The following is a 14615-nucleotide window of genomic DNA, read 5'->3' on the forward strand; positions in this document are numbered from 1 at the left end:
CGAAAAGGTTGAGGACACAGGATTTTTAGGGCAGTGAAAATACTCTATATGATGGTACAATGGTGGATATGTCATTATACATTTATTCAAACCCATAGAATGTGTAACGCTGAGTGAACCCTAATGTAAACTATGGACTTTGAGTGATTATGGTGGTGTGGGTTCATCAGTTATAACAGATCTTCCACTCTGGCAGGGGATGGTGACAATGGGGAGGCTACGCTTGTGTGTGGGCAGAGGTATATGGGAAATCTCTGCAACGTCCTGTCACTTTTGATGTAAACATAAACTGCTCTAAAAAATAAAGTGCATTTTTTTAAAAAACCCACTAAAATGACATTCAAATACAACGTAGGGAAGTTAGAACTAGGAAACAGTAACATCTACTGGAGTCTGAAGAAGAGTCGTGCACAAATAATCCCAAAACTAATTTCCGTAGAGACTGTTTTCTGACCATTGTGGATCCTCATAGTCTCTATCCGACAGAGATTTAAACAAAGTGAGCAACCCACTGCAGTTTTCAGTTTTCTTTATAAAATCCCAGTGCTGAAAAATGTCAAAGGTGAAAAACTTAAAAAATACTGGATGGGGCTTCCCTGGTGGTGCAGTGGTTGAGAGTCTGCCTGCCGATGCAGGGGACACGGGTTCGTGCCCCGGTCCGGGAAGATCCCACATGCCGCGGAGCGGTTGGGCCCGTGAGCCATGGCCGCTGAGCCTGCGCGTCCGGAGCCTGTGCTCCTCAACGGGAGAGGCCACAACAGTGAGAGGCCCGCGTACCGCAAAAAAAAAAAAAAAAAACAGAACAAAAAACAAAAACAAAAACTGGATGGATCTAGATGTGTTGTAACAAATGATGATAACAATGAATTAATGATGACATTTAGATGATGAAACGAAAGGAGAATATAATGATGTTTAATATAATGGTAATATAATATGATCTTTTTATATGCACCCTCCTTACAGTGTTTAAACATGATATCAATACTCGTGGTTCAATTCTAAATCTAAAACTTTCAGAAATTTATTGACAGTTCCCGTTGCTACTCCCTCAGCAGAGTGAAGTTTCTCCCAGCTGAAATCATTAAAAACTATCTGCAAACTGTTAAGACTCAGGAAAGTTTGTCTAATTTGGCACTATTGTCAATACAACACAGTTATGTGAAAATCTTTGTAATTATCAACACGATGATTTTTCTGAAATGAATTCAAGAAAAATAAACTTTATGGAACACACACACAATAATTTATGGATTATGTATGTTTTTTTACTCATCCAAAGATCAGTGGCCCACCAACAGAACACCCAGAGGTACACAATAGTAATTCAGTTATCTTTGATATTCTGCCCATTTTTCATCTATATAAAAACCATAGCATTACAAATAATTTTTAATTTTGCCCTTATGAAAGTGTGGGTGTCAAGATAGGTGGCTATAACATATTTTATGTAATGGTTTGTAAACTTGTTTTATAACCTTTAAATATTTAGACATGCAGATATTTGTCATCCTGCCTGGACCCCACGACGTTAGGGGTGGCCTTGCCAGGGAATATAGCTACCTAGATTTTGTGGCAGGACTTATAAGACCTTGTATAAATGTTGTCTTAAGCGATTAAGCTTTTTAAAAATCATGACACTAAACGAGTATTATACATTGCATATTCAAGTGAAGCCTGAGAAAGGAAATTTGAAAATTGAAAAATAAGGAACTGAATGCAGATTAGAATCTAAAGCAAAGCATTGCTAACAGCAATGAAAGGAGGGGGTAACTCTGGAGGATTAATTCCTTACATACCTCATTTCGCTGTTAAGTCCAATTTATTCATCCGTTTCTCCATTTCTGCCAGTAAAATTAACGTCCAAAGTCTGGCACTTTTATTTTAGTGCTAATGAAATTCCAGAAGCAGGCCTTCGTTTTTTAAGTAAACTCTTAAAAAGCGTAACACACATACAGAAAAGTAGATACTTCCTAAGTGTGCGGCAAGATGAATTCTCACAAAGTAAGTACAGCAGTGTAACCAGCACCCAGATGAAGTCTTCCACGACAAGAGACACTGGAGGTTTCTTCTGGCTCAAGGGAAAGGCTGGCCCTCTGTGGAGTGGTGGAGGGAGGATGCATGGAGAGACCTGAATTTATTGCAATGGACAAAATACCTTTAACGGTGTATAGCTTTGAAGTAAATATTTAAGAGTATAATATACATACAGAAGCAGGCCTTACAAATGCAAGTCTTCATAATTGGTAAAAGGGTTTGAGGTAGATGAAGGACGTGGAGCTTCAGATGGAGCCGTCTCTCTGCATCTAAAACTTGTTCTACTACTCTGAGTTAATAAGGGGCTACATGGAGAACAAATCCAAGAACATTTATCTTGTTTTCCTGTGCAATACAGACTTGGGAGGGTATTCATAACTGTTTCCAACTTGTTCTGGAACATGCCTACCCTATCCCTGGAAACTGATGGGAACAAAGGCGTCTTAAAAGACTCCTTTAGAAATTGTTGCCATGTCCTGTGAAAATGACCTTCTAAATTTTGATTGTCTCGTTACTTTGTTTTCCTGATGTTAACCTAAAACAATAAAACAGCCAGTTTTGTTTTCACCAGCGGTTATTTTTACCAGCAAGATGGGTTTATTCGGGAGCAGCAAAGAACTGCAATTTGGGACGCGTAAGTCTGGTAAAGCAAAGGAGAGGGAACTTTTTTTATAGAGAAAGGGAAGTTGGGCGGGGCTTTTATAAACAAACTGTCCATTGGAGGAAACTGGGAGTAGGCAATCTAGTGTGAGTTGTGACAGTCTCTTATTGGCTGGGCTGTTGCCAGGCGAGGAGAAAACCTTCCTTCCTCCTGCTGCCTAGTAAAATAGCATCGCTTCCTGCCGGAGAGGAATGGTACCTCTCTTCCCGTTGGGATCTGTGTTGGCCTGAGTGGTACGTGCATGAGAGCCCCCACTTCTGGCCTCCCGACTCCATTTTAGTGAGGTGTCCCTTTATTAATTTTCACACTGACAATGTTATAATTGGCATCTCTAATATTTCTAAACTATGTAAATACTTGTCATTGCTCTATCATTAGAAGGCCCCTGGCACTCCCCTCTCTCCCAGTGTGCGTGGAAACAGCCCTGTGACTCTGCTAGATTTCTCACTGTAGCCACAAGGTGACAGTCTTGTCTCCTTTGAGGGGCCTGCAGCTGCTGTCCCTGGTCATCAATCAGCCCACCCCACCCCCCACCCCCGCCTTGTTCCTGGATGGCCCACTTGGGCCCTGCCTTTATGACCCTGTCACTCACAGCTCCCAATCATGAGATGCTATGCGGGCCTGGGGGCTTTCTTCCAGGGAAGCAAGGCCAATTAGTGTAACCCTCGGCCTCCCACAGCACCACAGGGGTAGAGACTTCAGCTGATCCTAAATTTGGGAAGAATGTCTGGGTGTATCCAGCCACAGAGCACCGGAGTCTGCCTTGTCTGCCTAGGTCTTCGAAGCCTCTAGGGCGAGGCCTGCCCCATGTCGCCTGCACATCACCTGGGGCTTACACTCCCCCTTTCTGCGTTCCATGGGTGACTGCACCTGACCAGACCCCAGGAAAAAGTAAACATTTGGCCCCCATGCTTACGCCTTCCCAACCTGTTCAAAAGTCAGGTGGTAATGAGAGGTGCTAACCATGAATGTGCACTTCACTTGGAACCGGTGGCCAGAGCCCAGCCACACCTGAGACGTCCCACCAGGGCAGTTAGAAAACCCAGAACTGACCTTCTGACCCTAACCGTGTGGGTGGTCTTGGGTGAGTCACAAAACCTCTTCATTATCTCAGCTGGCAGAGAAGGCCACCCCCCACCCCAGGTTCTCAGGCCTCCCCTGGGGAGGAAACGATGGAACGCATGCACACGTGCGTGTGTGCATGCCCGTACCTGCCAAGGTGCAGGGTACCATGACCATTCCCGTGCAGCACAGGACTACGGGGCGCCAAGTGAGTAACAAACACCTGGGACACAGCAGCTGCCCACCTGCCTGTTGTCCCCCTTTGCTGGCCCTCGACTTTGAGGGCAGGAGCCATCGGTGTACACACCCCCTCACAGGAATCACTGCAGGTCTCACAGAAGAAATCTCACATTTAATTCTGATCAAGCTTAAAGTGGCGTCTACATAAATGAGCATGTTTCGGAGTGAAAATCCAACAGCTGCTAGCCTATTTTTCTTAAACAATGTTTTCAAAACAATCCACCAGGCCATCAATAACCCAAAGCCCAAATCCTGGATGTATATATTGCTATATACATTATACAGAATATTTACTATCTTTCAGTGTGAACCCACACCCCCACACACCTTCTTGCTGTTTAATAAAAGTCACGTCTCATGGCCAGAAAACGTTATGACACTTTACATCTTTCACTTGCAGTGGCCTTGAGTAGATGGGAAGCTTCAGACCTCTGACCCCCAGGTCCACATCCCTGCATTCCCAGGCACAAGGGCAACTCCTGGGACTCATCACAAGGCCCTGGCCCACCTGGCAGTGTGGGCGGCGGAGCTGGGAGGGTGGGGGAGGCCCCGCAGCCATGTGTGCAAAGGGAAGAGCCAGCGGGGCTGAGGCACTGAAGCGCGAGTGCTGGCCTCCCAGCCCCGGGGAGGGGGGCAGGATTTTCCTGCTGCTTCCGGCAAGGTGGGGTGAGGTTGAGGGGGCCTTTGAGTTCCCTACCCCAGATCTGGGTCTCTAACCTTCTAAACTGCAGCAGGTACCAAAGACACCAGCTTCCCAGCCACAGGGAAACCAACCCAGGACTCGCAGGCTGTCCTCCTCCTCTCTCTGTAGAGGCTGCACTGCACTCTGACACCCTCAAGTCCCGAAGGGGAGGCCAAGACTGCGGATACTTCCAGACGTAGGGGGTGTGCATTGTGAAGGACACGGGGAGAAAGCACAACTGAGCCTTAATCCCAGAAAGTGAGCATTTGAGAGAAGCCGGCCTGTGGACCTTGAAACTGTCATGGATCACACAACGAGATACACCGTTTTCTTCCCATTAATGTTTCTGGTCTTCAGCCCCAGGTACCGGCTGTCGCGCTTCTCTGGCTGCCCGTACAACATGTTGGCAAAGAACTTGGGTTGGTCTTCCGCCTTGGATTTCAAGGACAGAAAGCCAAATGCAGTTCTTAGTCTGTGACACAGGTAGGTCATTGCTTCCGCTTCTTCTGAGGGCTCCTCATACACGGGCTGCTTCATTTCCCTGTAGGCAGACAAAATCACCGCCTGAAATAAGTTGATCAATATGCAGATCGTCACCAGCAGAAAAGATGAGAGAAACAGGACCCCGAGAACCCGGTTACTGGAAAATTCCGTGTTCTGAAAAGCTGAAACGCAGTAGGAGAGTACTGTCTGCATGGCGTGAGTCATATCACTGTAGTTCCATTCGTGCTGCCCGAATACCAGGTAACCAAAAGTCATGTAGACAAAGAAATACACGGACACCACTAGTGCCATGTGGCAGATGCCGGGAAGGGCAGTCTGGATGGTCCTCTGTGCGAGACGCACATTGTAAAAGAACCTGGAATACCTGAGGGACTTCAGGATTGTCAGAAACAACAGGAAACCCAACATCACCCTCATGGCGTGATCTACTTGAGACACTGCATGAAAGGGAATGAAATCCTCAGAGTTCGACAGGTAAAACCGAATTATACTGACAGCCAAGAAGTGTTTCCTGAAAAAGAGCACGATCAACACGGTAAAGATGCATTTTAAAGCAAAGTTGAGCAAATTATATACACTTTTCACGTAGGCGGACCTTTCTTGTGTGATGATGTAGACCTCGTCGACAACGTAGGCAAAGAAGAAAATGAGGATGGCCACGTACAAGTAGATTTCTGCGGAAGTTTTTCTGTTGAAATCGGCAAGCGAGAAGGAGTGCGCAGACAGGCTAGCGTTCACAACTCCTACCCGAGAGACCTCAAAGATGACTGAAATGCTGCAGAAGAGAGTGGTGTCTGGATTAAAAGTTGTTAGTTCCAAGATCACAGCCCATGTCTTTTCATCCAGCCAACGGCTTCCCTGGAGTTCGCTGAGCCTCCGTGTGGAATTAAACTGCTGCTCTTCCGGAAAAAAATAGAACGCGTACCCTCCTGACCCGTAGGTATGCAACAGCCCATAGGAATAGTACACCCATCTCTTTTCTCCAGGCTTGTAAGTAAATCCTTTCGTAGTCTTGTCTACAGCCCGCTTACTAACTCTATTCCACAACCCGGAGTAGCTTTCTGTGTCTTCTGGGTCAGTGCCGTATTCGGGGTGACAGTGAATCTCTCTTTTGAGGCTGTCCTGCGTGAAGTGTTTGGCAGGCAGACAGGTTTTCTCTCCAGGTTGCGCCCTCACCTGCCTCATCCGTGGCAGGCCGAGGATTTTAGAGGAGCTTTCAGGGAGAAAGGTGGGACGCAGGTCGTTGTGGAGCAGAGGCAACAGCACGCTGTTCAGCCACCGAAAGATGTCTTCCAGCTTGGTCACCGACGCCAGATCCAGAGAGAACTGGTCACGAATAAACCGATTATAGTAAAAGCCATCGGTGTGGCGTAGGAGGGTGACCAGACTCAGCAGGAGGGCCAGAAACATGAAGTGAGTGAGGATGTAGCTCAGGAACAGGAAAGCTCTTCTCTTAATCCTCTTCTTTCTTTTGAAGATTGTGATGTCGTCTTCAGTGAGGGGCTGGTACATCCTCGAGCTTCGGAGCTGGACGACGTGCTGCTGGCGCCTGCGCATTTCCTCTGGGTTCTGCGTGATGCTCTGCAGCTTGATCTCACTGTAGCGAAAGTTGCCAACCCACAGAAGGTTCTCACAATACTTGGGCTTACTTGTTCTGTAGCCTGACACGACCATAATTTTAGATGGTTGCACCAGAAAAACTGACTGCAAGAAGCAACAAAATGATGCAAACAGCCATTCTATTGACTTTTCGTAGCCGTAAGTCAGTCCATAAAATACAATAAAGAATGAGGATATGCTACAAGTGACAAAAACCAAGAGCCATGCGACATAAACGCAACACCACGGCAGAACAATCCTGGTCTTCTCTTTGAGGGGTGTAGCACCGGGCTGGCGAGGGTGCTCTCCAGGAGGAACACTTTGATTGTCTTCAACGTTTGGGTTATTGGCGTTTTTATTTTTTCTTTGGGTGCGGGAGACCTTGCTTTCTGCTCGCTTGGGCTGGGGCCGTCTTTTAGAAGTGGTCTTGACAGAAGCCTCGGGAAGTCCAGGACTTCTCCTAGTAGGTGGAAGCTTTTCAGGCTCCCGGGAGCGTGCGTTGCCAGTTTCACGAGTGTGCCACTTTGCTAATCGTTCTTGCCAGTGTTCACTTGCTGCTGGTGTCCACGGATGCTTCCGAGGAGCGACCTCCCCTAGGGTCACCTGAGGTCTCCTCTGGGAATAGACGAACAAAGACGTGATCATTAGTTGCACAGGGATGGTAATTAAGACACTTTCCATCCCGATCACCATCGACCTGAGGTACTTCCCCTCTTGTGACTCCGCTTCTTTTTCTTTATTTAGATTAAAGAACATAATATTACACAGAAGGGAGGACAGCAACATGGCTAAGCAACAGGACAGTCTCTGGAGCCTAGTGAACCGTGTAGCAATGACACCAGAAAAAACAGAGAACCACATGTGGCTTCTCCCCAGCCTATAACTTAAATCTGTAAGGAAAAAATCCATTCTGTTGAGAGACTTATCTGGGGGGGTTACTTGAAAGGTTCTGTCCAAAGAGGTGTCAATAGAAAGCCATTCCCGGCACATGAACAGCCAGATGTGTCTGCTGAACAGATTCTCCACTTTGATTCTACTTAAGTACCAACTAGGGGACCTGCCCTCGTTGTTGTGCCACACGCGGATGGAACGGATGTCCCCCAAGTCATTTTTCGTCGTTAGGAGGAAAGTGCTGACGCTTCCTCGGTAGAGGGTTGTAAACTGTGGATGGCTTAAACAATGCACATCGCTGCTACTCTCTGTTCCCTGAAGTTGGACAAAGACATTGGCCCTGGTCCCAGACCCACAACGGCTTCCTGTAAAAACAGTGACTAGGTAACATACATTATCATAAGGATCGTTATCGGGTAGAACTACCACTTGCTCCCTAAGACACTTGTCCATTTCATCTCTGTGCAAGGCCCAGAACCCTAGGACTATGTACAAGAGCATAATGAAAAGTACAGTGAAGAGGGTCACGGGGTTTTGGGTAACGCTCTTGAGGACCTCTAATCGCAGATCCACGGGGTTAGGGACCACGATCACCTTGGCCGTCAAATAGCGGGTACGCAGGTGGAGGTTGGCTAGTTTCATTGCGTCCAGCTGCCGCCTGGCCCGCCCTGGGTTCTTGCAGATACAGTGCACTTTCTGCCAGGTGGTCTTCTCTCCGACAACGCAGGTGTCTTCTCTCCAATCGCTCTGGATCCCATACATGTCCAAGCATTGAGTGCTGAAAACAGAAATTCTCACTAACTTGTCATTGGGCTTTAGGACAAAATGAGGGGCCTGCAGAACCACAGCGACGGTAGGCTCAGAGGAGCTGGTTCGCTGAGCTATGACCCGCAACAGGGATGGGGGAAGGCAAACCACGCGGGCCTCCGTCACTGTACAGTCAGGGTCAAACAGGTCACTGTCTTGGGCAACTGGGGGGATGCGATGGGGCACGAGGTAGGTGGCGATCAAAGCGGTGGGTGTGATCTGGCGGCCAGCATACACCAGCACCGTGAACAACACGGCCACTTCCGTCACAATGTGGATCAGCACCTCCTTCCCTGCTCTGCTGTCCACTCCAAAGCTAAATGCCCCCGTCGTCTTTCTCAGTGACTCATTTGCTTTAGAAGACTCCTTGTTGGGGCCCACCGTGAGATTAAAAGTCCCAAAGCTCAAGTTTTTTCTGACGAGGTACACTTCCACTACATCAGGGGTGATCTCAATCACGTCACCGGTGGCCTCGGTTCCTGTCATTCGGAATCCAACCACCTCGGTCAAAATGTTTTCCCCATAATTTAGCCAAGGGAAAGGGTCATCTGCAAACTCACAAAACATTGTAGAGATCGGAGCGTTGGCAGGCAGACTAGGAACGCTGCTCACGTTCAGGGTTGGATAAAAACAATTTCGACAGTGTTTCTCAGTGCTGAAAAACTTGGTAACATTCCACTTCTCCGTTTTCTTGACATACATGTTAAAGTTGGACGTCCTCATCGCAGTGGTCTTATCCTCTGGCACTTTTACAGCCAATACTGTTTCTGCTAGGGATTCCACGACATGGAAAGGCTCTTCGACCACTTCATGACGAACCATCAGTTTCAGGATATTAGACAAACTTGTTAATATTCCAGTGCTTACACTTTCTATCTGCTCAGAAGAAATGTGCTTATCTCTCTGGTGACAGTCTTGGAGGGCTCGGCTTGCTTGCCAAATCCTCACCGTGGCCAGTTTCTGAGCAAGCGAGGAGAACTCCGAGGTTTTCTGCGTTAATTTAGTAACAGTCATGACCACCTGGCTAATTTCCGCCAAAGTGTTTACAGGAAGAATGAAAGACTGATTGAAAAGGTGTTCTCGGAGTCCAATTTGGTCAGCTTGCAGATTTGAGTCGGTTTTCATGCTATTCAAGACAGAAGCTACAATATACATTAAATAACCTGCAGGTAAAAACTCCTGCTGTTGAAGCAAAGTAGACAGTGATGAATCTGGTCCCACAGTGGAATTGAATAACTCCTGCAGCACAGTCCTTGATGAGTTTATGTCAGTGGGAGCCTGTACAGTGGCGTACAAAGTCACCTGAGAAAAAGCTCCCAGAGAGGTATTATATGCCTGAGCATATATCTTCAAGGCGTAATGATTGGCCAACACACCAACAGGGAGAAAGGAAGGGGGCGCTGTGCAATTCTTCCCCCAATAGAGGATGGACCCAAAGTTATTCTCTTTTAAAGAACTGATTTCACCAAAACCACGCACATCAGGAACTATTATTTTATACGTAGGAACGATGTTCTTATCCTTGAAACTACTACAATGGACAACAAATTTAGTAATGAAGGCAATTCCTTCAGCTGGATCAATTTTGCATTCTGTGGTTTCAGGGACGTGGTGAATAACGAAGGGATGCTGTAAGACCAAGCTCGATCCACCCCAGGTTGCTAGATTGAGAGAAATCCAAAACTTATCTTCAACGAAACGCCGAAAAGCGAAAGCTTTTACAGACAAATATGCACCGTTCCGCCCTGTTGTTGTTTGCCCCGTCCAATCAAATGGCATCTTCCCACCTGAAGACGACAGAATGGACCATTGATAGACATCACGGCCTGCTTTACAACGTGGGCATTCTAGAGACAAAGAAAATCTCTCTGATATAATCAAAACTGTATCACAATTTTCAATACATGAAATGTTTGCTACAGGTGCTGGTCCTTGGAGCACATGCACTGTCCTATCAGCAAATGCTGTTCTGTCGTTCTTCTGGACCACCAGTCTGAAAAAATACGCACGGCCGCCGTGAAGTGTTTCTGGCAAAAGTGTGAGTATAGGACCGGAGGCCCACGTCCACCTGAGATCAACCTGCTCTGGGAGACAGACTTCCTTGCTCCTCACTGTAATTTCATGTCCATCGTAGTTTCTTGGGTCTGTGGTACAGTACCAAAAAAAATGAAGTCCCTCTAAAGGGTTTCCTGCATCTGGATCAGAGGACATATTTCCATTCAGAGTCAGTCCATCTGTGAAATTAACTGTGATGTTGGTATCCCCAGGAATAACCGCCTGCAGGGGACTTTTAACAATGATGATATAGATGGAATCTGAGTCTTTCTTCGGAGGTATCGTTGGATCATATGTGACGATGTACACGGAGAAATTAAGCAGATACACCCCCCAAGATAAAGAATGCGCGGAGATACGTATACTTGATGGAGTGTTCTCTGACTTGAAAGGTGGGTTTTGCAAAGGTTTAGTCCAGTCCGGCTTGTCAGATACAGAGGCCACGGAATAGAGTTTCCAATACTGACCAAAGAACCTTTGGTTTGGGCAGTGGGCCTTAACCGTGGCATTGATGGTGACTTCCATCTTCCGGGTCAGCTGCAGGAGAGAATCGTCATTCCTTTCGATCCTCACCAGATCCAACACACAAACCCCCTGACGGGACACCGAGGACTCCAAGGCTTGGGAAGTGTTCGGGTTGACAGCCTCTAAGACGACAGGCGTGGGCCCGTCCGTGGGACACTTGGTTCTGGCCACTAAGCCCGCGTAGGAGCGTGGGCCGCGGGGCAGAGCCGAAAGGGGCGACACCGCCGAGCGGGTCGACACGCGGGCGGCGGCAGCGGCGGCCGTGGGGACCGTGGGCCCGAGCAGCCCGAGGCGGAAGGTCCACTCCAGACGCCCGAGGGAGCGCGGCAGGCGGGCGAGCCAGCGCAGGGAGAGCCGGCCGCCGGGCGCCGACAGCTTCAGGTCCACGTGGGCGGGCGCGGCGGCGGCGGCGGCGGCAGCGCGGCGGGCGCGCAGCAGGACGTGCGTGCGGAGGCAGCGCGGCGCCGGGCCTGTGAGCCGCCCGGTCCGCAGACAGAGGTCGCGGCCGCCGCTCAGGATGACGCCGCCGCCCGGGGCCGCGCGGGGCCGTAGGCTGAAGCGGGCGCGGCCGCCGCCAACGCCGCCGCCGCCACCGCCGACGCCGCGCACCCCGAGGCCCCGGGCGCCCCTGACCGAGCGCAGCACGGCCGCCTGGGTCCGCGCCGGGACGCGGACCCGGGCCTCGGGCGGGGCGCGGCGGGCCGAGGCGGGCTCCCGGCCGAGTAGGTCGCCGGACGGCGAGCCGGGCACCCTAGGGACGGTGGCGCTGGCCCCGCGAGGAGCCGGGGTCGGCGGGCGGCGGCCAGGGCCACCGCTCAGGCTCAGGCCCAGGCCCAGTAGGAGGAGCACGGGTCCCGGCCGCATGGGAGCGGAAAGTGGGAGGCGCTGCGGAGGCCGCGGACCAACGGCCACGGGGGCGCGGGCCGCGGGGTCACGGGGCGCGGGCGTGGGGGTAGGGGCTGCGGGCGGCTGGCCCGTGCCCACACCTGGGTAGGCCTCGGGTCAGGGTTGTTAGTGGGGTTCCTGTGGCGCAGTCTGCTGACCCTCCAAGGAGACCCCTAGCAGGAGCCCGCCCCCCTACACCCGGGAAAACTCATTACAAAGCGGTGGAAAGTGAGAGCTTTCGTCAGTGGGCTCCCTGAGTAGAGGGAGAGGGGGACTGCTCACTGGGTTTCTTACTTAGTTTTCCTTTTTTTAAAAAAAATTATTATTGGAGTATAGTTGCTTTACAATGTTTTGTTATTTTCTGCTGTACAGCAAAGTGAAGCAGTTATACATATATCCACTCTTTTTTAGATTCTTTTCTCATGTAGGTCATTACAGAGTACTGAGTAGAGTTCCCTGTGCTGTACAGTAGGTCCTTATTAGTTATCTATTTTATATATAGCAGTGTGTATATGTCTTTCTACTTTCTTAGGGTGAAACCCTGTGCCATTGATTTTAGATCTTCTTTTCTAATAGAAGCATTTAGTGCTGTCAGTTTCCCGCCAAACACTGCATCCAACATACTTACCATATTTTATTATCATTCAATTATAAATATTTTTTATTTCCCCTGTTTTGGTTTGACCTGTGAATTTCCAGATATTTGGAGTTTCTGTGAAAATATTCACAGTTACTGATTTCTAATTTAATTTTGTTATGGTCAGAGAATACAATCTGTATGACTTTTATCCCTTTGAATGTATTGAGACTTGTTTGAAAGCCCATCGTGTGGTCTGAATGTATGTTACATGAAACTTTAAAAGAATGTGAAAAAAAAAAGAAAAAGAAAAAAAAAGAATGTGTATTCTGTTGTTGGGTGGAGTGTTCTGTAGATGGCAGGTAGGTCAAGAGGGGTGGTAGTGTTGCTTAGATCTATGTCTTTTCTGCATTTTTGTCTAGTTGTTCTATCAATTGCTGAGAGAAGACGTTAATCTCTCCTACTATAACTGTGGAATTGTCTATTTCATTCTTTAATTCTGTCAGTTTTTGCCTCTGGTATTTTGGGACTCTGTTTATTAGGTAGACACACATTTGTGGTTATATCTTCCTGATGAATTGCCCCTAATATCATTATGAGATGTCTTTATCTCTGGTGATAATCTTTGTTTTGAAGTTTCCTTTACCTGGTGTTAAAATAGCCACACTATATGTCAATTATATCTCAATAAAACTGGGGGGGGAATGAAGTAAAATAAAATAGCCACACTAGCCTTCTTATGCTTACCGTCTATGGACATATGTTTTTTCATTCGTTTACTTTCAACTTATTTATGTCTTTATGTTTAAAGTGGTCTTTTATAGGCAACATTTAATAGAGTTTTACTCTTTTATCCACTCAGTCAGTCTCTGCCTTTTAATTGAGTACTTAGACCATCAACATTTAATGTAATTACTGTCACCATTTCATGTAATTATTGATATGGTTGGATTTAGGTCTATCACCTAATTATTTGTTTTCTTATTATCCCTGATTATCCCTTATTATCTCTGATTTTTTTTTCCTTTCATTCCCCATTAATTCATTTAGCATTAGTCATTTCACACATGTTTCTCAAGCACCTACTACATACCAGACATTTTTCTAGGCATCAGCCCCAGGCCCAGTTCTCAAGGAGCTTCCATTATAATGGGGGTGAGAGACAATCAAAAATAACCCAGGCATGATATAACATGTATAATTTTGAGTGTGATAAGTGATATGAAGAAAAATAAGGCAGATTAAGAGATAAGAAATGAGGATGAGATAGGGGAGTCAAGGAAGGCCTCTTGGAAGAGGCACCATCTGAGCCAGCAGATCAGCAAGAAATGAGGGAGCAAGGCTCACAAAGAGCTAGGGAGCGGGATAGCTAGCACAGAGAACTGTACGTTCAAATGCGTGGGGGCAGGAACGAGAGAGAAGGTTAGTAGTGGGGCTGGAGTGAGCAGAGAGGAGAGAAAGTGGTAGAAGATGCCGTTGGAGAGATGGCTGATGACCAGAGCAAGCTTAGCCTCAGAGCCCACGATCATACATTTGAATTTTATCTCAAGTGGGTTGGGAAGTCTTTGGAGGGTTTTGAGCAGGGAAGGGCCCTGATCTGATTTCCAGTTGGGAAGCATCCTTCTGTTGTGAGGGAGATAGACTGTAGGTGGGCAGGAATGCAAGGAGACAGGCCAATTAAGCGGGGTCCAGGGAAATCAAAGGGACAGGCCTGACTTCTGGAAGAACACTCGGTATGCCAGTGAGCTGGTCCTGACTCAGTTTAGGGTTAGTGGTGGTGGAGGTGGTGAGCAGTGGGGAATTCAGAAAAGATGCACTTGTTAATGGACTGCCTGTCAGAGGACTGACTACATGATTTTCAGCGCCCTGTGAAAAATGAAAATGTGGGGACGTTGTTCAAAAACTGTTAAAGATTTCAAGATGGCAACAGCTGAGCTTTCCACCAAGCACGGGGCCCTTCTAAGTGTGAGGCCCTGTATGACTGTCCAGGTTGCACACCCATGGCCACACCCAGGGCTTGCCTACCACAGCCCCTGATCCCACTGGTGGCTCAAAGCTGCTGCCACCAGCCAACACCAGCTTCCAGGCCC

At 48.0% G+C, this 14615-nt stretch overlaps 1 protein-coding gene across 1 annotated transcript; it reads right to left on the bottom strand.

Moving 5' to 3' along the window:
* Positions 1-4092: 4092 nt before the first annotated feature.
* Positions 4093-11927, bottom strand: PKDREJ (polycystin family receptor for egg jelly). Its single transcript, XM_033404959.1, has 2 exons — positions 8271-11927; positions 4093-7400 (listed from the first exon to the last, which is right to left on the bottom strand). Exons 1-2 carry the CDS (start codon positions 11925-11927, stop codon positions 4989-4991), a joined length of 6069 nt encoding a protein of 2022 aa, XP_033260850.1. The 3' UTR covers positions 4093-4988.
* Between the last annotated feature and the right edge of the window lie 2688 nt (positions 11928-14615).

Source organism: Orcinus orca, chromosome 11 (assembly GCF_937001465.1).
Source record: "Orcinus orca chromosome 11, mOrcOrc1.1, whole genome shotgun sequence".
Classification (NCBI taxonomy): Eukaryota; Metazoa; Chordata; class Mammalia; order Artiodactyla; family Delphinidae; genus Orcinus; species Orcinus orca.

Coding starts and splice junctions, on each gene's coding strand:
- PKDREJ (XM_033404959.1), bottom strand. CDS start 11,927: ATGCGGCCGGGACCCGTGCTCCTCCTACTGGGCCTGGGCCTGAGCCTG. Junction 7,401..8,270: donor CCCGCTATTTGACGGCCAAG/GTGATCGTGGTC, acceptor GTCTATTCCCAG/AGGAGACCTCAGGTGACCCT.